At 40.5% G+C, this 25,030-nt stretch overlaps 1 protein-coding gene and 1 long non-coding RNA gene across 3 annotated transcripts in view; one reads left to right on the forward strand and one right to left on the reverse strand.

Annotated features, from left to right (window-relative positions):
• Positions 1 to 25,030, reverse strand: part of CEP85L (centrosomal protein 85L) — a 131,822-nt gene that overhangs the window by 93,173 nt on the left and 13,619 nt on the right. The window contains exon 1 of one of the 2 annotated variants that reach the window (XM_079299314.1): positions 8,643 to 8,974. The exons of the other annotated variant lie outside the window; for it this stretch is intronic. Coding sequence (XP_079155440.1) covers positions 8,643 to 8,691 — 49 coding nt within the window. The 5' untranslated portion in view covers positions 8,692 to 8,974. Of the gene's footprint in view, positions 1 to 8,642; positions 8,975 to 25,030 lie in introns of those variants that run through there. 2 annotated transcript variants of the gene reach the window in all.
• Positions 19,335 to 24,199, forward strand: LOC306798917. Its single transcript, XR_013773510.1, has 3 exons — positions 19,335 to 19,398; positions 23,114 to 23,277; positions 23,374 to 24,199. It is a non-coding gene; the product is annotated as an uncharacterized lncRNA (long non-coding RNA).

Genomic DNA, 25,030 nt, shown 5'->3' on the forward strand with positions numbered 1-25,030 from the left:
ATACACAAACAGCATTTAGCTGTAGAAATTTAGCATCCAACCAATGATTAAACTCCAACCTTAACAGGAAAGAGGTTTGCTTTCATTTCATCACTGACAGGAGCAAGACCAAAAACTCAATCCAATTGTTGGTGGCACTCCTGTGAGTTTTCTGCTTCTAGATAGAGCATTTGCATAAACCAGGACTGCAGATGTTTCTTATTTCATGTTTGGCACACAGACTACAACTATTACCTCATGCCTGCTATGCTGGCTTGCCTCTTTGTTTTTGGACTCAATGCACTATTCACCCCATGGAAACACAAAATTATATTCCTAGTTTCCATTCATTTCCATATAGCAACTACAAAGAAGAAGGCTACCTTTTAAAATTGGAAAGTTTATCAACTGAAGTATGAAGAGGGGAACATCTAGGAAAATAAACACATTAAGTTATGCTTAAAGTTAATATAAACTCTGAACAGCAAGGCCTCAGGACATGCAGTCAGTGCTTAGGGTCTGTTAAAAAAGCTGTGTGTTTGTAGTTGATCAGTAAAATCCTCCTGTCAGAAAAAAAAAGTAATGATCACAGCTTATCGTCTATTTCACCCCTTCTTACAGCTTAGCTTTATTGGTATTCAAAACCAGGTAAGTTTTTCTCCAAGCAGTTTGGCATGTTAACATTTTTCTTACAGAATTACTTTTGTCCTCTCTCTCTTGTTTAAAGGCTTAATTCAATCTCTGTGCGTGGGCAAAAGTGAAGTAAGCCTAACTGCTAAAAATGAGTCAAAAAATACTAAATGGTTTTAAGTAGCTCCCACACTTTGCAAAGTTGAACAAATAAGAGTCTAACAGTCTTACTTTAAAAACAGAAAAGTGCACAATTTCTCTCCTCTTTGTAGTCAAATATCAGCTCTAAAGATATCCTTGATGCTAAAATAAATGGAGAAGACAGAGACTCCTCCAAAATAAAATTTCACTGAAATATTTTGCTCAACTATGAAAAATGAAGGAAAAAAAATCTTAGCACTGTTAGAGAGGTCTAATGTGCATTATAAACACAACAGGATCTACTTTAATGTGCAAGCATCAGAAAACTGAGCCTCCAGGCTATAGGTTCAGTGCATGCTAACAAAAGTATGCACGGAGTAACAGAACTATGCAAGGGAGTTCCCACATTGCTACACTTCAGTGGAAAGGACGAAATTCTGTCTTCACATAAGACATGTGGAGATTTTCCTTACAAACTTCCAGTGCCCATGTCATAGAGCAACTTTTCCCCACACTTAGCTTTACAGCTTCCTCTCACACCTATTTAATGTAAGGAAGGACAATGCCCTGGAAATTGAGAAGTAGTAGTTAAAAAAAACCAATCCTTCACCCAATAAGCCATCAACTCTATTCAGGATACTTTCAGTCAAAACCAGCACTTCTTGTGTTTCTGTCTTCACAACTACAATCACTTTCAATGTAAAGCTTTACATTACAGTAATTCTACCAACCACACAAAAGCCTTTACTTAATCAGTTTGGTAATTTCAGATGATGAAGAGAATAGAAAGGATTTAAAACTGCAACAACTGTTAGCTGTGGTTCTTCTAAGTAGCAAAAATGATGAAGTTTTGAGCAACGGTATTTCCAATGTCTTTTTGTGCTTTTAATTAGGCCACTACACTTTGTACTTTGTTTTCTTATCCGAGGACCTTTTGATCACTTTTTGATCAGTGTTAGCCACTGAACTTTTATACAAAGTTCTAATTCACAACTATAAGAATGCTTCCAGAGGCACTGAGAATTGCCAAAAGGTCTAAAAGCTGAAGGTAGGCATTCGGGAGAGAAGACATCACATTGTAAGAAAGACAGGCTTGAGTGAGAAAAAAAAAAAAAAAAAAAAAAAAAAAAAGTTTAATTTGTTTTGAAACATTCAAAAAAGTTGCAGCTTTCCACACCATCTGGAAACCATGTTACAAAAGCAGTAAAACAAACATTAAAACATAAGGATACCTTATAAGGAATCTCAGCTCTGACTCCAGTATCATTCAAGAATGTTTCTCTTCTGAATAACACACCACTGGTCTCTAAAGTATCAGAAACTTCACGGCACCTTTTTCTTTTTCAGTTGCATTTGCGAAGTCTACTTCAGATATTTTAAGAAATGAAGAGGCACTTAAGACCTTTACTTGACACTACTTGCACTGCCCCTCCTCAGCAAGACTGAGTCTCCTACCACCTCTTCAGTCATTCTCCATTATTCTCGTCTTAAACCTGTGAGTCCACTAACTGGTGGAAGTTACATTGTCCAATGGAATTAATGTCACTTTTTCCTGATCCTCACTTAACCTTCCTTGACCTTCCTGTTAAATCTAGGGATTAACTATATGCTTCTTGATGTCACCTGCAGCAGCACACCAAGACTGTGCTGGGAGATTTTTCCACTGTCCACCAGCTGATTGAAGAGCTAGTGTATTTGACTCTAAACATCCCACACCAGCCAGACATCAGGATAGATGCTTCCTGCAGTGAAATGGACAGTTTCCTGTCAGACGCCTGACACAAGGCAACTGTAAATCCCTCATTCAGTATTTAACTTCAGTATTTTCCTGGTCCAGCTCCCCCAATTAGTTTGCTGTAAGGCTGAGCAAGTGCTAGAGTGGGTACATGGGAGGCACACAAAAAGGTGGCAGCAACTACCTGCTAGATTATTTTAACTGCAAAATAAAATCATACCCTTCAATCCACCTGTATACACCCCTTCAGGCAAAAAGAGGAGTTTACCTGACATATTTTCCCACATTGCAGAGACTATCATGTCTTTAAAAAATAAAGAAAAAAAAATCTCAGAACTTCATCTCTTTTCTTTTTTTTCTTTTTTTTTCCACTCCTTTTACAGATGGGCCTTTTGAATCTCAAAAAGCAGCAGAGATCCCTGGGGAATGAGGAAGAGAAAGATGCAGTGTCATTTACAGCACGGCTGGCTGCAGAGAAATAGGTCACTTGAGCATGGCTGTGCAATCAATAGGATGTTCGCACTCCGGCAACCCAGCCAGATGCTGTGGAGCACAGTGCCCAGGGAAATAGCATCCTCAGGGGCAATTTCACAGGGGTCAGCAGTTTCTGGGAACATGAGGGATGATGTGACAGGACTAACACACTTGCGAGCATATTTGTTTGAGTTATTCCCTGCTGCAAGTTCTCCTCCTCTTCTCCAGCCATCCACCTCTAGCTGATCTGCAGTGTCCCACATTTAGGGCCTCCTCAACTTGCCCAAGTCAGCAAGAAACTTCATGCAGAAGCCTAAGGCAGTAGCCACAACTTACTATACTTCAGTACACCTTCCCAGCATTGGCAGGAATAAACTTCAGGACACTATATTTAGTATTATTCCTGAAAAGAGATATCAAAACACAGTGGCTTCCTCCTGAACAAGTTTTATGGAGTGCAGCTGCCCAGATGCCGGTGGGGGCAGCAGGGAGGCCTGTGTGAGGAGTGTCTGTGCTGCCAGGCAATGGACACAGCCGCTTCCAGACAGCTCCAAGGCAGCCACAGCAGGGTTCAGCTGAGCCCCGCTGCTGTGACGGCAGTGCCTAAGGGAAAGCGTTTGTCCAGAAAGAGCAAAACACTTCCCATGAGCAACGACAAGAGTGTGAGACACAGCCTTGCAAACCCAGAGGCGAGAGCAGGAGCAGAGGAGGAGGAGCAGGAGCTCTGAGCAGCAGTGTCCTGTAAGGCCCTAGAGAGACCAGGCTGACAGCACGAGGAAGGAGTGTGAAGGAGTTGACATGGACTGACACCACAGCAAAGTCTGTTCTGCCTGTGTCAGAGGCTGGCAAGCAACCTCTCTGTGCTCATCTCAACACGAGCTTTTCCGTCCTATTTTCTCTCCTGTCTCACTGAGAGCAGCAAGGAGCTGAGTAGGGAGCCAAGGCTAACCCGTGGCAAAAGCCAGTAAGGAAGCCACTTTTTGAATCCCAGTGAATATGCCTGAATGTGTTCTGAAGCTAATCACAACCACAATGAGACTGCTTCATTGTCAGTGTACCATTCTAAGACACATTTGGCCACCCAAGAGATTACTGACAACTACAACCAAGTCAGCACTTTTTCAGCCAAAGAAACATCAGCACAGGAAATGACAATTAGTTTAACTATTAAACCACAAGCAAGTCATATGTTAAAAACAAGCATCCAAAGAGTACAGAAGACAGAGCAGTTGATATTGAACAAGAATACTACTATTTCTCTTCTTAACTAACTTTAACAAACAAGCTTTGCTTTCAACAATGGTAAATGATCGCCTCTGGCTACAACCTCAAGTCATGCAATTCAGGAGGCTTTCAGCTATTCTTACCACCATGCACCATATTTTGAAACACATGGGTCCTTTAACAGGTATTAAGAGCCTGGCTAAAATCTTAGCATAACTAATTCTGCACTGTAAGAATCAATATTTGATTGACATAAATTCTAGACATTATTTGGAGAATCTACAGGTGCTATTTTCCTACTAGCACTTCCTTCACCACCTCCTCAAGGGCAGAAAGAATGGCTCAGGCTGCTTTTTACTCCATATTTACTCTCTAAGACTCCTTAAAACAAATTCTTCACAAAATTATTGAAGCAATAACTACTTCCTTTAATTAAAATTTTAAAAGAAAGTAATTACTCCAACCACAAGTCTGTATTCAGTCAGTTAAAGTGCAATATACAGGAGATCAGAACAACAGCTAACCTCCAAACCCAACACTATAATACACCCTTACATCCATCATTCTTTTCTTGCAGTTAAGACATATGTGTTCTGCACACATTAAAAGAGTGGATGCTATATCCATAAAAGTGAGTTGCCTGGAGGGAGGAACAAAAAAAGGCTTTGTTTTTGAAGGGAAGTAAGTAGCTCCTGTTCACCATCACTCAAACACAGAATGTCATCTGACCCCATAGTGATCTGTAAAAGAGAGCAGAGGCCATTCTAGCAGCCAGTCTTGCAGCTGGAACATTACATTTTTAAGTTTGGGTGAACAATCTTTATAATGCACCACATACAAACACATTTATAAACTTACAACTGTTAACCAATTTGAAATCTACACTTGGACTAACTCAGCATTTATTGCCTTGCCTAGCCTGTAAAGATAAACCTGCCTTTTCAAGATGCTTCCAAAGCTGTACCATCCCTGGCTGCACGTCCAGAAGCAGAGCAAGAACACTTTACAGAAACAAAACCACCCAACTTCTGTCTCTTCTTCCACCTCTAAGGATGCAAATGAGTGATACCAGCCCCATCCTCCCCACCCTGGCTGAGTTAGCCCATTAGCACCCCAAGAAGGCAGCGCCCCATGGGCTTTACAATGTGTTGGGACCTTATTGCTGCTGACACTTTGTGACATCATTAAACGATCTTTCAGACCCATGTGTGTCACGCTGCCAGTGAGGCTCAAATGCAAGGAACACAGGGCAAATCACACTGCCAGGGCTCCAGGAGCTGAGGGATGCAGGCTACCATTTTTAGGGAGTGTCAATAAAATCCTTTTGATGTACAATATTACCAACAGGCAATAATGAAAAGTGGAAAGAAGCTTGACCAGAGGTGGCACAGTTTACAAAAAGTAATAAATATGTGTTACTTCATTTCAAAGAGTGCTTCTTTCACTTTCCACAGGCATCTGTTGGACACACATGGCCTAACCACATCTAGATGAGCACTTTCATAGTCTTAAAAGAGTTATTAACCAAGTGTATATTTCAAAGCCTGGTCTAGATAAATAAGCAAAGAGATTAAAATGCTGTATGCCCTTCACTGCAGTTAAATTCCTACAGCACATGAGTAACTGCAGTCTTTATAGAGGTACAAACTATGCTGCAAGGGTTTCATAAACAGTCATCAGTACAAGAAGACTGAAAGACTTAAATCAATCATACACATTTCAAAAACAGCAATTTAATTTTTCAGGACAGGCACTGAGACTGTAAGGAGCTGAAGTTATTTTGCAAGAGCAGCAAACTGTCATTAAATTCACTGATTATACAAGAAGGACCTATATAAAAAAAAATCTCAGTGGGATTCAAACAAGGTAGCAAATTTGTTTTTTCAGAGAAGGCACTCCTATTGAACCAAAAAGCAAGTATAATTTGGAAATGAAAAGAAATAATAAAACTGAAGGTCACAAATTAAATATGCTCCAGAACTGTCCTTGCCTGTTACATTTTAGATAACCAGAATTAATTTGCATGTATTACCAAAAAACTGGTAATTCCCCTGTGTAAATAGAATAGCTCAGTAAGCACCTAGGTTTGTAAGGGAATTGTATGATTTTCAACTGTATAATTTTCAATGATTTTTGAAAGTAAGACTTTTATAAGCCCATATCCATAGATAATTGAAGTACAACTAGCAAAATAGAAGACTTTTCAGTATAAAAATATGGTTTACCAAGAATTTTCAAGTCATTACATGTTATACTCACAAACCAATTAGAATCTACATCAAGTAGCTGTCATTTAAGTATTAAATGTATCTTGACAGAAGAAAGGTTCCTTTAGCTTAAAGTGCCTAAACTCGTTCTTCTTAGTAGGACATTACTGTTCTGCTTTCCCTATGAACAGATTCCCTACAAGAAAAAAAAAAAACAAAAAAACCAAAAAGCAACCCCAGCCAAAACGTCTAACATGGCAGTAACAATAGCACAGGATCTTAGTAGCTGTCATTCCTTTAATAAAAATACCTGCATGGAGGTAATTACCTTCCACATCTTCAGACAGATTACAAACCACACAAAACAGCTTCTCAACTGTTTCCCAGTAGGGCAAATGAAGGAGGGCACTCCTCTGCTGGAAATTATAATGCACACATCATCCCTCAAGGTTAAACCTCTACCTACTTGCCTTCTAATTAACCACCACTTTCTGTTAGTTCATCCTTTCCAAAATTAGATTTTTTTCTATCAGTTTTGCTACCTTATATTTCTACTGCTTACAGAGAAACATACATTTAAATACTCAGGGTTAATACAAGTTCAAAAGAAAAGAAGGGATGGGGGACAAACTGGAAGCAATACACAAAATTTGTTCTTGAGTCTTACAGACAATTCTGACAAACAAGCAAAGCAAAACATTAATCAAATAAGTCACTTGAATTGCTGACAAATTCAACACAGTACTAAAATACTTTATTTGACCCCAAACAAAAGGGGAAACCATGTATCAAATGTCACAATCTAAAGTTTTCTGAAACAAGCAAAAAATGAACATTGACAACCTTTGTAATGGTCTGAAGTTAGTGTCAGAGCACATGGTGATATAACCTTTTAATATTCTTATCCCGAAGACAAATAATCAAGAACTGAAACACCCTAAATTCCTGCAGTTTCCATCAAAGTAACTGAAATCTCCACACCTATTGTTCAGAATACCCACTATCTTTGTAGGCTGTAGTACAAAGATAATGTAACTCCATTCTTTTGCAGGAAGCACTAAATAAATTTTTAAAATGTTTCAACAAGGCAAATGTGTTATACATAGAAATTCATAACTTAATCACAGTACAGAAGAAAAAGAACAATGCCTTCTTTCACCTTATAGGGATGAACATTAGCCTACTTGTAGAGATCCAGGCAGCTGCTGAGAATGTCTTAGCAGCTCTTGTATTTGCAAGAAAACCCTTGTCAATTGCAAGCAAAACAATCTCTCCATTTAAATATGTCAGCTAACTACACACACACCATGCATCTTTTGTGAACCCAAAATTAAAACATAAATCCGAATTTCTAAAGGAGAGAAAATACTCCAACAGCACTCCTTTGCACTTGCAATGGCAGAGCCAAACCACAGACCTCCACTTGTGATCAATTGCTTCAATAAATCAAAACATGACAAAATATTTGCAGAAGCCCTGCCAGAGTAAGACAGGTGATACACTCGGTAGTATTTTCAGATGCAGGGAAAGAGCCGGCACCTTGCCTTACCTGTCCGAAAGCAATGCTCACAGGGCTGTGCAGCCAATTCCGCGTTTTTGCTGTGCCACTTTGACAGCCGTGACGGGGAAGCCAGCCCATCGCTCGCACCGAGGGGCTTCCCCTGGAACGACCTAACTCCGAGCATTAACATTTCAACATCCCTGCCAGCCCGCAGGAACCAGGCTCTAATCAATCCAGAGACAGAAAAGTGGTGGAGAAAAAAAAGGGGAAAAAAAACCCAATCAAACCCAGAACTCGACTCATTTGTTCCGGTCTAAATTTAAAACGAAAAAAAACACCAAGAGCAGCACGCTTCCAGACTCTGCTTAAGGGTACACTAACACAAATCGGGGATGGAAGAGAAAGCCCAAAACACGGAAACGGATTATGTAGGTTAAGCTCAGCTTTTGTCATCCGCCGCGAGGTCCAGCTAAGGAAACGCCGAGCCCCCGGCGGGGGCTGATCCGGCGCCAGCAGCGGCGGGCGGGCCCCGCGCCCCCTCGGGCGCCACGTCCCGCTCCGGGCGCCGGCCGCGGGGAAGGGGCCGCGCCGCGGGGACCGAGCCGCGGGGACACGGCCGCGGGGACGGAGCCGCTTCCTCCGGCGCTGCCGCGGGGACCCGGGCGGGAGCCGGGCCGGCCCGGGGGAGGGGAGCGGCGCGGGTCCCCGCGCCTCCCCGCGCCCCAGCCCCCGCGCTCCGCAGCGCACTTACCCGCCTTGTAGCCGCGCAAGCCGGGCTGGGGGTGCAGCCCGCCCCACATGGTTGCCGCGCCGGGCCGGGCCGGGGGACCGCCGCTCTCCGGCGGGCGGGCTGGCGGCCCGGATGGGCGGCGGAGGCGGCCGCTCCCGCTGCCGCTGCCCGCGGAGCTCAGCGGGGCGCTGCCGCCGCGGCGGGGGCTGCTGCCCGCCCCAGGGGCGCCGCGGCCATGCTGCCGAGCGCGGTGGGACCTGGCTTCCCACCCCTTCGCCGAGACAAAACTTGCTCTATTGCGCTGCCGCCGCCGCCGCCTCCTGCCTCTCCGGCGCTGGCAGCGGGGCGGGGACAGGGGCGGGAGCGCCGCAGATGCGGCGGCTGCTGCTCGGGGACGAGCGGCTTACATAACCCTGCCCACGGGCGGGCTGCAGCGAGGGGCTGCGGCGGGGCTGAGTCCGCACGGCCGGCCCAGCACGGCACATCCCGGCACATCCCGGCACATCCCGGCACATTCCACCCCACTCAGGCCCCGCCGGGCCGCCGAGATGCTTTTGGGCTCGGATTGGGTCACGTCTGTGCTCAGCCTGGGCTCGGGGAAGGGGCTGGTGGGCAGCGGCGTGTGCCCGTCCCCGGGGAAGGCACTGAAGTGACAGCACTCAGTGTGCTGTAAAGATAATCGGGAAAGTGAAAGGCCTGACTCCAGAGCTGCGGCATTGGAAATGCCCAAGGCCAGTACGCGATAACTTTAGTAAGTAGAGTTCATAATAAAATCACTATTTTCCCCTACTTAGGTTTGTATTAGTACGATGTGGAAATAAAGAAGAATCGCGACATCCATTTGAACGATCAGTTCCACCAAAAGATCCACAGGAACATCAAAAAGTTTAAGCCACAGGACTGGGAACAAAATGCTGCTGCCAGCAACAATTCAAACCCAGTAAGAGGCGCATCCCCCTCCACGCTGCTTTGAGTCTGCTCCAAATACTTCAAAAGATAATTCTGCCCTAGCAGCCTTCCTGTTACTGTAGCTTGCAACTGCAGCCCACTGGTCCCCATGTAAATTGCTTTCTGAGCAAGGCCGTGACTCAATCAGCAATCCGTATCACCAGACTAAAACAAAGAGAAGGAGAAAGCACTTGGACAGCTTCTAACTTCAGCAGAGCCATACCAACATCACACCCACCAAAAGAAGAAAAGCGATGCTTCAGAAAGCATTGATGGACATGATAGCTCAGGGAGGTGAGGTGAAACAAGATCAGTTCTGTTTGTGTGGAGACATTCACAATCAATAAATAAAATTGTGTTCAAACGCTTCCTGCTGACCCAATGCATTGTTAATCAGTAGCTGATGATCACAAAACAGCTTTTATCTCTTCGGAAAGTTATATGTTTTGTTTCAGCACAAGTCATGTTTTATTTATGCCTAGCTTGGTATTCATAATGTACTCAGTAAAACAGGCCTCAGAAGTACTGGCATGAGCATGTAGAAATGCTGCATGTTGTTATTTCATCCTCTTTCTTATCTGTATAAAGCCCTTGCACACTCACCAAAGCCCTGACACGATGTGCATTCCTCACCAGCTTGTTTTAACTTCAGTGTCAGTGGGTGTTCTGTATGTAGAGTTGTAGAAACACAGACTTTAAATAAAAAATCCAAATGGTAAAACTGCAGGACATCCTGTCAAGACCTCCCGACTGTTGCTAAAAGTCCGTGAATGACAAAAGGTCAGAAGTTTTTCAAGAAGCCAGAAATACTGGTTTAGGGCAGAGCACCAAAGCAGGAACTAAATTTTTGTAAAATTGCAGAACTTTGAAGATGAAGAAACACAAAAATATTAGTTCAAGACCTCTTTAAAGGACTTGACTATGTGCAATATTTGTAGCATACAATTTACATAGGAGGATGCAGTGAGCTGTAAGGAAGCTGAATTTTAAGACAGAGAAGGTATCTAGCTGCAGGCAAGAAGAAAAACTGCCTCATGTCTGCTAAGCTCCGGAGTTTGTGGTGCTGTCCTGAAATGCAGCTGGAAGAATCCAGAGGCGTATCATGACTGCAAGAAAGCTACATGCCTGGGAAAGGTGTGGTAACTGTTCTTCTATCTTCTAATAAATGTCACTGCAGTGGTTTCACGTAATTTGTGTTGCCGTTCATGGCAGCTTTACAGTTTCTTATGTATCTCCTGTCTAGTCATGAACAAAAGAAAAATAAAAAGAAGATAAAAAGGCCAAGATGAGGGTGGCAGAACACAGCCAGATAGTCTGGCTGAATCCCCTCCAACCACAGGGCTTTGTCTTCCAAGATGTCCCCACTGGGACATCTGTGCTTTGACTGTGCTACTGCTCAAAGCAGAAAGAAAAAAACAACTGTGCTTAAGTTTAAGCAGTCAGATACCAAAACCTGAGACATTTTCATTGTTATGATTGGATTTTAAGTTATTTTTATAGAAATTGAATGTAATTAGCAAAGATGTTTTCACTACAAGTGACACAGTGTATCTGTCTGGAAACCATGCCAAACAAAAGCCAGTAGTTTTAATCTGTAAATAAATTTTAGCTTGTTAATGCCTTATTCTTAATCCAGCAATGTTTTACAGTTGCAGTCTGCTTCTGTATACAGTTCTAGACCTGGAGCAGTATTTGTTTTAGATTTTCCAAAACACCTTGAAAAGTTATGATGACTGTACCTCCTGAAAAAAAAAAAAAAGAAAGAAAGAAAGAAAGAAAGAAAGAAAGAAAGAAAGAAAGAAAGAAAGAAAGAAAGAAAGAAAGAAAGAAAGAAAGAAAGAAAGAAAGAAAGAAAGAAAGAAAGAAAGAAAGAAAGAAAGAAAGAAAGAAAGAAAGAAAGAAAGAAAGAAAGAAAGAAAAAAAAAAAAAAAATCTTGTGCCATTTGATTCTGCTGAAGCAATCCCCTATTTTCATGTGGCTCTCAGCTTGGCAATGCAGTGGGTCCTGAGGACACCCCAAGTCCCTCTTCTTAACAAGTGTCTTGTCCCATCTGTGAGGCCCAGCCATGCAGAAGGGGTGGGATTTGGTGGCTCTGGTCTATTTCCCATGCCTTTGTCCCTCTGTCCCAAGGGAGCATACCTACACTAAGGTGACTTGCATGAGAGTAGAGACATGGAGTCATTAAGGTTGGAAAAGACCTCTAAGATCATCCAGTCCAGCTGCTAAACTTGTCACCTCTTACATCTCTTGGGTTGATAAGAATTAGGAGCATGACAATCTGTGTTCCAGTGCTGCCCCACTCACGTGGTATCAAGATCCTGATACTCATAGAAAACAGCAGCACAGCATGAGGGGAAATTCATGTAATGTTACACATAAATAAAACTGTAAGTGGAAACACTCTGCATCCCCAGGTAATTATTGTGAAATGTGATGCTCCAGACAGTGACTGGACTCAATTTCTTAGTGTCTGAAAAGCCTTCCCCCCACCTCTTTTTTTTTGTGGCATAAACTCCACCTTCTTGGCAGAATGAACAGAGGAAAAAAACAATAGAAAGTAACAGCTTAAGCACTGGTGCTAGGCAGATGCTGTCTCACTAAGGGCAGTTGAAGCATGTCTTATCTTGTGTCTGTGATCCAGGTTGAGAAATCACATCCTTTCTTTCCCCCTTCAGTAAAAACATAATGCTTGAAGGAGAATTAAGCTGAAGCATGATCTATGAAAGCATCATTTTCATTTTATTAGAGCCAGAAATAAGTTCAATTTTTCTTTTACATACTTGCTTTCACATTTAATAAATTAAAATATTATTAAGAAAACACAAATGCAAATATGTAAACATAGTTCTAAGAGAATGCTGACCATTTCCCCAATCTAATTAGGACATTAGGTATGTGTGCATTCTATCAGAAAACAACAGCAGTATTTCTGCAAGCATATCTACATTGTAATTTACTTTGAAATTAAAATCACAAATTTTCAGTTATTGACTTGCTTCACTAAGTACAGCAATTCTTTCCCTCCGCCCACAACTTTTTCAGTTGAACACTGTGTCCTAGCAAAATCTTAGCAGCCTTTAAGAAGCCTTAGAACAATTCCTCCTGTTTTCCAAAAAAATAACCATGTATGTTACAAAGCAAGATGTTAAACTGTATTGGTAGTCACTGTAATTAAGAACAGATTAGCTTACCTAAGGAATTGCACACCTGCTGGTAGGGGCATGCTGGCCTATAAAACACCAAAATGTTTTATTCCAAGTGCACAGAGTGCATTGCACAGCATTAACAATAAATTGTGTCATTAAACATCTGCAAAGTAGGCATTGTGAAGTAACACAATGTATACAATGTTCTTAATTTTGCCTTTTCTACAAGCAAATAAGAGTGTAGGTCTCACAGAGAAGCATAAGTTGAATCTGCTTTGCACTGCACTTTTACTAACAGCTTACACCATGGGAGAGAGTCAAACTAAGCAGCTCACTGTTACCATACCTACAAACACAGCTATGGTTATTACCAACATCCTGAAATTGCAGATTCTTCTAAATGTTCCAGCTTTCAGAGTCAGATTTTCACCTGAGAAATTATTTACATAATTTCTAAAAGACCCTTTGGTGTCAGGAATTTTTCACCTTTTGTGTGTATGTGTGTGTGTATCATATTAATTTAAAATAAGTCACAGAGAATTAAATCTACTTTGTGTTATCAACTCAGATAGGGCAGGAAGAACAAATTCAGGAGTGGCATCCAATGGCGTCTAACCAGTAACTTATGAAGATAAACAGGAATTTGCCAGGTGTATTTTTCTCAAGGGAAAATTTGTTGAGTTCTGCTATTCTATTTTCTCTTTCCTCCATTCTCTCTTCTTCCCAAAGGCAGTAGAAAAGAAGAGGAAACATAAATGGTTTGGGAGGAGAGGAGAGAATGTGTAAAAACCAGCAGTCTGGAGGCAGGTCTTCTCCCAGGTTTCCAAGTTTGGGTCCTATAAAATTGAAGTACATGCACCAGAGCCTCCCAGAGCAGCTAGGGAATCTCTTCCCCTGGACTCACTAACATATCCAGCTTCCTTGCAAGACATTATGTTTCACTAAAAAATATTTTTTTAAATTATTTCTTTTACTCTACTGCATTACTTTTTTACAGAATCTCCAGTTCTCTTGCTCTTGAGCCCCCTTCAGTCACCTTCACGTTCTGTGAACACACTATCTGATTTTAGGAGCACTGATACTTTTTGTATTTGTTTCTCTGTGCTAAAACTTCTGCTAAAGCCCAGGAAGTCCCAGCAGTGTTGCAGTTCAGGGTTTTGATCCTCCTACCTCTGAAAATGCTCAAGTTTTTATAGCTAGCATTTTACTTCAAGGCAGACTTGTTTCGACTCCATGTTATACACAAAGGGGTGCAGAAGGATGATGGATCCAAAACTGGATGATATCACTACACAATAATTTGCAGAGTTTTTAAAGCTCCTTTACGTTTGTTAAACTCCACCTCAAATGTGAAGTAACTGCTCTATTAGAAGTACAAAAACAGCATTTAGCCTGACTTCTTTAAACCTAGCTGCTTTAAAGGTTAATCAAAAAGCACCCACTTGTATGCAGTCCCTGAAACAAAGGATCAGACCATGTCATTCACGTTCCTGGCCTTTTTCCACCTCAGTGTTGAAAGTCCTGTTTTCCTTTTGCAACAAACATCCTCGACAAATTATTTAACTTTTCAGTAAACCAGCATTTTAAATTATAAGCAACTGTTACAGAAAGGCCAAACATTCTGCATCACAACCAGGCAGCAATGCAATGTTGTATGAATACTTAAAAATGGAAATTTCTTCCAAGTGGCCATCATTATCTTCTTATAGCCTGGAATATGTTGTTTGTTTATTCCAAGTCAGAAATACAACCTATGAAGATTACCCAGTCAGAAAATTGTCTGGTCTCTTGTGTTTGAGCCAAACCCAATATTGCTGCAAAGGGATGAAATTTCAGTAAAGTCAATGGAGTTATGCCAGTGCTTAGTTTAGTCAGCACAGTACTGTCATATGCCCATACGTAAAAGTCGGATGGAAAAATTTATTTCATGCTGTAACTATAAATACTATAACTTAATGAGGCTCCCTACCCCATTTTTTCTCCATTGACTTTCATTCTACAAAAATCACTGACATTGATTCTACAATAATACTATATGCTAGAATAATGTATTACTATTATAATACTTTTTTTTTCTCTCAGCAGCAAGAATTCCGTAAGTAAAATGACAAGGTATTCTATTCTATGCTGGTAGAATAAAATCCAGTTTAATTGGGCATTTCTATACTCACCCATCACAACCCCTGCAGATGTGTCAGAACCAGCCTGTACCCTGTACAATGCTTTAAAAACACTCTGGGTTTGATATACCTGACTCTCTATAGCATAATTTGCTTATGTCTTGTGCCTTGTATCTTTCTCACAGTAAACTAATAAACACATAGAACATACATTTTTAGAGAAACCCTTTTTACTCAAGAAGGTATAAAACTACTGAAATGCACAAATTGGGCTGCACTGGTTTGTACTGACCAACAGTGCCTAGCAGATTTGTTTTATCAGACCTCCGGGCTAGTACATGACGTGTATGAATCCACCACAGTATCCTTAGGCTGTTTAGCTTTTGACTTAAAATGAACACAGACAAGAGTGCTTATTAAAAGTAACTTAGCAGCTCTGGCTTGGCTATAAGATCATTCTACTTTTAACACATTACTAGAGTAACCAAATTGATCTGGGAGGCGTAAACACGTAACCTGATCTTTGGTCACTTAGAAAACAACAAAAAATAAAGCTCCTAAGTGAGCATGTAACTTTCAATATATATGAGTAAAAGAAGCATAGAAATTTAAGTATTGCTGCTTGAATTATTGGGGACAGTCCTATTCATTTAGGAATTCCATGGTTTAAAAACTGCACGTCATGTAGTGCATTGCTGTACCATTCTAATATTGTGAGTAAGAATATCTGGTTAAATCGCTTAAAATTAAACTGAAGAAACAAAATTGCAATTTTTTGTTTAGTGCAGGATAGTGTGATACAAATATGCTTTATACTTTGACAATTTAGTTCTTGGTCTTACTGTTTTCTGAGCCAAGTCAGAAGGTCAACCCACACAACAGGAATGTCTCCAGGGCTTCTGAAGGAAAAGTAATTGCCGTCTGTTTACAAGGTAAGAGACTTGAAAGATTTAAACAGAACACATTAATAGGGAAAGATAAATAAAAATATAAAAATAAATTAAAAAAAAAAAAAAAATATCAAAATGTTGATCTGGCTGCATCTTTCCAAAACAACATTATGCACAAGCTTCCAATGTGAAAATTACCAAAAAAATCTTATACTGAAACAGGAGATGACAAGCAGTCAGGAATCCAAAATGGAGAGCCACAAAAATGGATTAAGGAAGGGGAAGAGGCAGTCATACACACAACTCCCATCTGCACACTGCCCCAGCAAATGCTCCCTGAAGTCAGTTCATTCATGGAAGTTCTTGTTCAATGACACCACTGGCAATATGTTAACTGAGCCTTTCATGGTGTTGGCCCTGCTGGAACACAGCCCCAGCAGTCACCGTGACAGGATCTCAACTTTGCACAGCCACTGCAGCTAACAGATAGAACAGGAAAAATAAGAAAGAAGTAAGAAGACAGCTGTAATAAAATATCTTAAAATGCATGATAATACTCCTTGTCTTTCATTTCCATGTTTGAAGATAGTTGCAGCCAGGATAAACTCTCAAAATTTCAATTAAAACCACAAGAAAACCATGCATGTTGCATCATATTAAGGTGTAAATCACAACCTAATTTAAAAAATTATAAATTGAATAATGTATTTCCAAAACACATTTGCTGCATTTTTATGTTACTGCTTTCAGATGTTACGGGTAGACAGGAACACATAACCTCTGAAAGCTGACTCTAACAGACCTCTAGAGTAAACTGAAATATCTAAAGCTCTAGAAGTACATTACAAACTCTAAAGGCTCCACAATATAACCATATGTACTCAGTGCTATAAACCTTTGAGCTTATACATTCTGAATTAAGTACACCAGTCTCCCTTGCATGGAGATAAGGAAACCAATCTGTGTAAAACAAAAACTACCAACCATCCCACTAAAATCTATATTTACTATTTGCTGAGTCATGCTTTAATTGCTGAAACTACCTATACAAAAGCATTGAAAAATCACCAGAAAAAATATTATTGAGTCCCACTGAATGTTGAAAATAAAATTTCACCTTGAAAAATATGCACATCAGTTCTGAAGCACAAAGAAGTTCTAAAATACAGATGAATCATCAACATTTTATTTCCATCATGTACATGCGCCCAATGTAAAAAATACGAAGAATTAAAATATACTGAAACCCTCTTGGAGTTCACCATCATGAAAAAACCAGAATCTATTGGAAGTTCAAATCTGTATGTACAGAGAAGAAAAGAAAATGTTGCAAGATTAGTTCCCTCTTTTCAAAGAGCAGATAAGTTAGTAAATACAGTAACTTCCATTGGGCTGGCAAGTGAGCCAAGTTGGATAAGCAGATCCAGATATCTAATTTGAGAGGCTGTGAATTGTTTTTCCTTATCTAATGAAGTCCCTTATTTTCCCTCACTGTTTTTTTTAGCATATTTTTCATATGACTTTCAAATATAATTTTACATGAAGTATATATGGGTACTCAAACTGGACCATATGGTAAAAGACTCTTTGCTAAAGACCCATTTATTTAAAATACAAGTGAACACTCACTGAAATTGCTGGGTTTGTAGATTCTTGATCAGCTATATCTCCAGCTGCAAAGATTTCTCACAGAAATTATTTTTGCTGTCCCAAGCAGTGATTGCAATTTAGGGTTTAGTAACCCCTGAAACTCAGCCACATCAAACATTTCCACAGGCTCAGGCTGTGTATTGCAGGTCCTCCCTGTCTGGTGGTGATTCCATACAGAGCAACACAATATGGACTTACAAGTTCTGTGGTTAGATATACAAGAAAAAAAGGGGCAGATAGAAGAGTTTCTAGTGTTGAAGAGGACAAGGGCTCAAGGTCCATGTGACACTGGTCAGTGAGGAAGCTCTGATTCATACATATGCAGAGTTTGCAAACCCACTTGCAAAGGCTTGAAAAGTGATTTCATGGAACCATACAATCACAGAATGGTTTGGGTTGGAAGGGACTTTAGAGATCACTTAGTTCTAACCCTTCTGCCACCTTGCACTAGACTGGGTTGCTCAAAGCCCTGTCCAACCTGGCCTCAAACACTGTCAGAGATAGAGCATCCACCACTTCCTAGTCTAAACCTGCCCTCTGTCAGTTTTAAGCCATCACTCTTTGTCCTATCAATTTGACTGACTGGACCTCAGTAATGACTCCAATAATTGTATGAAGGATGAATAAGCATGTTAGGACCACAGAACAAATTATCCAACTAGTCATGCAACTGAAATCATACAGTTTACCACCCCAGCAGAGGACACTTTCGAAGGAATTCAGGGTAAGGTTTTCCCAAGCCCTCATCCCCCATATGGTGAGCTCTTTGCAAAATCTGTCAGAGACAGAGAGAAAGAGAGAGTGTTCTCACAAAGAACAAAAAGCCAGATTTCTGAATGTGCTCTTCCCTCACCCACACTCTTATCAGCTCTATTTTTAAATACAAAGCTAGCTCCATAGAATCTCCTGAGATTTGACAGTTGGTCACACTGTCACAGATTAAACAGAAGAGTGGCAGACTGGCTGGACTTGCTGCTCAGTACAGCAGAGAGGGAGTCCCTGCAAACATCACAGTGTCAGGAAGCAGCATTTTCTGGATGGCAAATGAGTGTGATGCAGGTCTGCCCCTGTTCAGGACACACAACACAAAGCCTTTCATCGTATTTCAGCTTTGATGCAGACACTGCCAGCAGCTTTAGCCCTGCTCAACTACTGCAAATGAGTAGGCAACAGATTTACTGGCTTGCTTGTATCTACAGAATAGCTGGCAATGCATCATCAGAGTTATTCATGACAATCCGTGTGTGGGTGTGTGTTGAGGCTTTCAAAGAGAGCTGTAAAATATCTGTTTCTTCAGGCCTTCATGGTATAGAGCCTCTCCTCAAAATCTTTCACTCTTACTCTGCCATGCAGCTTCAGACATCACTTCCAAACTCGTGGGAGTGAGGCCTGCTGTGGCCATTTCAAAGATGATGAAAGCTGAGCACACAGCAGCCCCCTATGGACTTGGGGAGAGGGAGTCCAGAGCTCTCCAGTTTTAATGTTTTCCTGCTAGACAGTGCTAAATGTGCTTACTACCCATAGATTTGTTTATTCATAGCTCAGTGAACTGATGTTTTGATTAAAATTGGTTTTGTTGTAACAGTGGTGTCATTATTATTACCTAGTTTCAATGCCTTTAAAAATAAACACAGTTCATATCCAAGCAGTTCAGTTACCTCTGTGCTGTGCATGTCTGTTACAAAGTATCAAAGAATATATAAAATTAAAATTAATGCACTTTTTAGAAAATTACTGTTTTCTTAATACAATTAATTACAATTGTCTGAACCCTTTAATACTACCCAGCTGGCTAATAGGGAAAGAATGGTTATATTAGACAGATTTTTATTAAAGACAGCTTTAATTTTTCAAACAGCACAGGTTTTTCTGGCTGGCAGTGTCAGCTTGCCTAGTGAAAACTGTTTTCCCTTGGAAAGAAGAGATGGGTATAGGATGTACCCAAGAAAAGACAATTCCTCTTGGCTGACCTAAGCAGAAGTATTGGCTTGGGTCTCTGAAAGGAGTTCTTTCTTACTGCTGGTAAGTTGTTCAGCAGCTACACAGATGGACTGTTTTTTGTTTGGGTTGTTTTCTGGGGGGTTTGGGGTGGAGGGGGATTTGGTGTTTGGTTTTGGTTTTGGTTTTCTTCCCAAAAGAAAAAATAGGGAGGTTGAAATTGGCAGCAAGCTCATAACACATTTTGGAACCTTAGCAGATGGTAATGAAGAGAGTCGTGTGAGATATAGTAAAGAAGGTGATTTTCCACATCTGCAGAATAGGAATGATGGGAATTAAGAAGACAATTCTGAAATAGCATTAACTCCCAGACTAAAATTAGGTATAGTTAGTTTTGCAGAAATAAGAAACAGGCTCCTTGTTGGAGGTCTAAATTTTCATTTGCCTCTTGAACAGCATGAAGGGCACTGTCTGTTCTCACTAAATAGCAACAGTCAAGTGTAATGTTCTGAATGCTACACAGAAACATATATATGTACCATGAAGTAGAAGGAATGTGACAGTATCATGTTTTAGAGCTTTCATGTTCTCTTCAAAAACTCTTCAGTTCAGAAACTATTCCAACTTTCTTTGATGTAAAAGTTTTAGGCAGAAAAATAAGTAGATTGATAAGCCTTTTCTTGCTTGCTTTCATGAAGTCTGGGCAGCCAGTAGAAAGAAAGAAAGGAGAAACAGAAAAAGAGTGAGAAGAAAGCTCTGAAAACGTGCAGATTTGCTTCATCTTGGAGACGGTAGGAGGGAAGTTTGGAGAGTAACATTACACTAATTCCTCTTTGGAATAATTTATAAAATTGGATATGCAGATAATTCACATACTGTAAGCAAAATTGGCCTGGAGACCACACAACCCAGCAGACTGCAGAGCTTCCAGAAGGCCCAGCTGTTCCTGTCCTTCAGGACACATCCTTGCTCAGTGCTTTGCTTACAAGCTGAGGTCTTTTTTGTCACTGTAAACAAAGAGAAATTCAAACCAAGCAGCCAGCCCTGCTCACTGTCTATACATAGAGATTTCTGAGAAAGATGAAGAACGATCCCAGCTTGTCCCAGCAAAAGGACATTGCTTAAAGACAGTTATTTCCTTCCTTCAATTTGCATTGTCCTTACTCTCACTTGTATATGGACAACTGTTAAATTGAGAGAAAGATAAAATAGAAAGCCATGGAAAAAACCTAATAGGCATATTCCCTTCTGGGCATTAATATAAACAATGAAGAAGTTACTTTGGTTACCTTGTTATCTGTCCTTGTTCCCGTTAGGAAGGCTTGCAATTCCATTTACAGACTCCCCCTCCATAGTGAAGCAGTGTTCAAGCACAACTATGCATTTCCAAATGGCAAGATAGCAACCACATGTTAACAATTTCCTTCTCAAGACCTAGATGCTGCAAGTGAAAAATCATGCCTTGGCTTTCTGCCTGCTTCTGTCTGGCTTAATTAGCTGATCACACCAACAATCTCAGCTAGAATGATTCTTAGTAAAAGGGTGAGGGGCTGCTTGAGCAGAACTGGGTGAAGCTTTACACTGAGCTACTACCATAGCAAGATCCAAGAAGAAAGGATCAAGGGCTTTGGCTCAGCACCTTCCTTATCCAGACAGAATTTGAATTTTTGGAGACTGAAAGCAGGATTCTAAATAAAGCCTGATGCCTTCTGAAACTGCAATACACCAGTTCAGACATTGGTTTGGAGGGATTGTTCCAGTCACTGTAGAAAAAGAGAATCACTGTAAAACCAAGAGCAAATCTTTATCACAATCTCCCAAAGTGCTTTGGATTTAGAATCACTTTGTAGCAGTGAAAATTACGTTGAAGAGGAAGAATCAAAAATATTTGCTCCATTGTCTTAGCTTTCTTTTTTTTCCAGTGACTGTGTGTCATCAGCCCAGTCATAAAAAACTGTATTTTCCCTCCCTCTTTACTACTTGATAGTGGCACTACACAGCATAGTAGCCCCACTTCTGTAGTATATTCACCAGCACAGAACTCATGTTTTTCTGCTTTGCCTGGAGGACTGTACAAAATAAAATTTTCCATGGTAATGAAGTCAACATGACATGTCCCCATTTCCTAATGCAACCCTGAAAGTGCTGAAACAGCAGTAAAACAAACGCTTAATAGCATTTATGGTTTAAACACACTTAAGACAAAGATCCTAAAGCCTTTACAAAAACAAACTGCACTTCTCAACCATCTTGCAGTGTCCACTACAAAGATTTTCCAGCTACAGATTAGTTTTAGTTCAAGTTTAAACTCAGTAATTAAGGCATACAGACTGAAAGTGCATCTAATTACCATAGTGAGTTTAAATGGTTTGATTTTTTTCCCCCCCAGTTGAAGATATCATGCATAGATCTCCAGTGAAGACATGATGGTTTATTCACATCATCCCACAGATGAAGAGAGTCCCATGTGTTTATTTGGTGCAGGGCTGGTTTACTTCAGCAGACGGGTGCATATTAGCAAACTGAAAAGGAATGCAGCGAGCCATCTCCTATAAACACCATTTGGCTATTTAAGCCTACTCTGCACTAGAAATAGAATTATATCTCACAAACACCACCAAATGCTGGAGCATATAATTTATTCACTGCACGCTATATTATTTTCAAATCAGATTTTATCTGTCTCTGACTATATAAAGCTGGGGGAATATTCTCATACACATGGAACACTTCTGCACTGAGGAATTATATCACACTGGAATCAATTTACAGGCTATGCATTGAAGATCAATCTAGAAAGCAGATTCAGATTTTGATGTGAATCTTGCTTCTGGTTCAGTGACTGACCTCAGACATGTTCCCCTGCATTTGTTTTTCACATTGCTTTTCACTGAGATTTTGCTGGCTCTGCCTTCCTTGCTCCTATACCACTGTTGCCTATCACTGTCCTATACCTTCTGTTGCCACCTGTCATATCTGCTGCTTGCTTAAACACAGCCTCTGGAATGCTGTCTTCTCCAAGCCAAGAACAAGTATCTCCGGTATCTATTAATATTCCCACAAACACTGTTCATCCAGGTGAAGACCATGCAGTCAGGTCTGTAGTCTGCAAACTTTCCTACAAATGCTGCCTTCTTTTGGCCAAGTAAGGACCATAATCCATTTTAGTGTCTCAGCATGTTAAGATGGTACAAATCTTAAAAAAAAAAAGGTTACATTTGATGCAGGCAGATAACGAAACTTTAGGACACAGCCCTGTCTAATCCATCTATTTCAAATTGGAAGTTTGAAGCATACTTTGGACTGTACAGTTTTGCACACACAGGATATGCTCTGATCTTTTGTGTCTCCTCCTTTAGTTAAGCTAAGTTTTCACACCGACAGCAGAGCTATTGTGTGCCTGACATTTACTGCTGGAAATGGATGCTGTGTCTTGGCAATGAATGGAAAATCTGAGCATTAGCAATGAAAAGATATCTTCAGAGTGTTCCTTGGTCTCTTGTTAGTCATTCAACATAGAGGAATTCAGCACAGAGGAAACACACTGGGTGAATGTCAGTGTTCCCAGCTCTGCCTGAAGAAAGAAAAATCCTGCTATAAAACAGAGTATGGGCACTGAGCATGACAGGATCCAGATTTTCAGTGCACACCAATGAAAAGCTTCCTGACAGCAGAGTTCCAGTAACCCAGCTGGGGTTTATTTGGGAAACGTGCTGTTTTCCACATAGGAAAGTAAATTGGGATGCTTGTTTTCAGGTTGCATGGAAAAATCTAATTGCTCTAACTAATTTGTATTTAGATGCAGCTTTACAGCCTGCAGCAAGAAGACATAGTCAACAGGCTGGAAAGTATAGCGTCATGTGAAGCAGAAGTTCCCCATTTTTTTATAACCTCCCTTGATAATGGTGTCCATGTTCTATGTCTGACTGGATTTCCAGGAGACAACACAAGCTCTTTTTGCAGGTATGGCTCTAAGGCTTTGCATTCACTCACTCCTTCACCATGTACATATCACTTACCACCTCCACCTGAGTCTGCTTTTCTGTCTCTCTGAATCAGTGTCCTCTGCTGAGACAGCAAACCCTTTCCCAGATGAAGACAATTCCCACCATGCAACCTTTTAAATAGTAATTCACAGCCTGGGTGACATCCCAAATGCTGTATGCCTGGCCACTGTGTGCACAGACTGGCACCACGAGGGGACTGCAGCCAGCTCCAAGCTCTGCCTTCCACAGGCTCCCTCTGGATGTGATGTGTGCACAGGGCTCCACAGATTTATTCCTTGCAGTGTCTTCATAGGTAACGATCTGAGGATGTACAGAATAAGCCACAGAGCCTATGCAATACAAAAGTAACCTGGGTTACTCACAAAATCTTGTAATACTCCAGATTTCTAATCTAGAATTTGTATGTCTATCAAGCCAGAACCAAATAAAAAGAAAGAGTTTAGACAAGGCACAAGATGGTTGGTGTAATCTCCCTGCCCTTAGCAATGCCATGGGGATGATGCTCTTCTGACTGATGTGTTGTGTAATGATCTTTTGCATAAAATTATTCATACAATTAGACTGACAGGTGCTGTCTAAAAGATCTGTTGAACATTTATGCCCTGTGTTTTCTCATTTTATTAATCTTGAAAAATAGGGAATATATCCAGCCAGTCAAGGTGACACTCCAAGTTGCTCTTTTTGCAGTACCATCTCTTATAAATATTACTTACAACAGCTGTATTTAACTTCATGCTGGCACATAGATTAAAAAAGAACCCACATTTCAGTTGTTTACAGATTCTAAACAAAGGACAATTATTTGGCTATGGAAAAATTATCTAACTACTTATCTAAAAGCTGTTTCCATCAGAGTTTCAAGAACTCAGGGAAGGAGAGGGAGGAATTTAGTGAAAATTCTTAGCAGTTCTTAAAGTAGACTAAAGTTAAGCAGAAGCAATCAAGGATCTGACTTTCAGAAATTGTCATTTTAATTTATGTTAAGAAAGATTAAAAGTTTCTGTCTTTTCTTTATGTCATTATTAAGGTACATCATTACACATGGGCTTTTTGTTAGACAAAGTTTTCCTGGTGAATCATGATGAGGTATAGCTTTGACTCTTAAATGATATATAATTGTTTAATATTTACATTTTTCACACATTTTTGGTAAATAAATTCCAGTACTCACGGAACAGTGTGTTTACTGCACAATGCAGTTTTAAAACATGCAAAAAACAATTCTGCACACAAATGTTTCTGTGGGAGAGTTAAAGTTGTAGTATTTTGGCACCAGAGCAACAGGGCATGAGGCAAGCTTTTAAATTAGACAAGCAAGAAAATGTGGTTATTTGAAAGAAGTAACTTGGGATAAAATATTTACACAAGCCAAAATCTAATCAAGGTGCTTGCTTCAAGAAGTGTGTTTACATGGGTGCTAATATACTAAAAAAACCTTCAAGAGGACACACATGAACATAAAATGAGACAAATGCATTTACAAATCACGTTACAGGTCAGTGAACAAAAGATGCTGCCCTTGACACATAGTTACTGGTCTATAAAGAGAGATGTTGTTTAATCTTAGCCTGATTTCCAGTGGACAGATGGCATTATTTTGCAGAGCCTGTGCTCTCACAAGGCCTTACATCAACATTGCCACATCTGTAAAGTAACAATTCCCCACTAGGTAACAGGCTCCAGACTCAGTGATTTTTACCCCTAGAACT

This window comes from Erithacus rubecula (assembly GCF_903797595.1).
Source record: "Erithacus rubecula genome assembly, chromosome: 2".
Taxonomy (NCBI): domain Eukaryota; kingdom Metazoa; phylum Chordata; class Aves; order Passeriformes; family Muscicapidae; genus Erithacus; species Erithacus rubecula.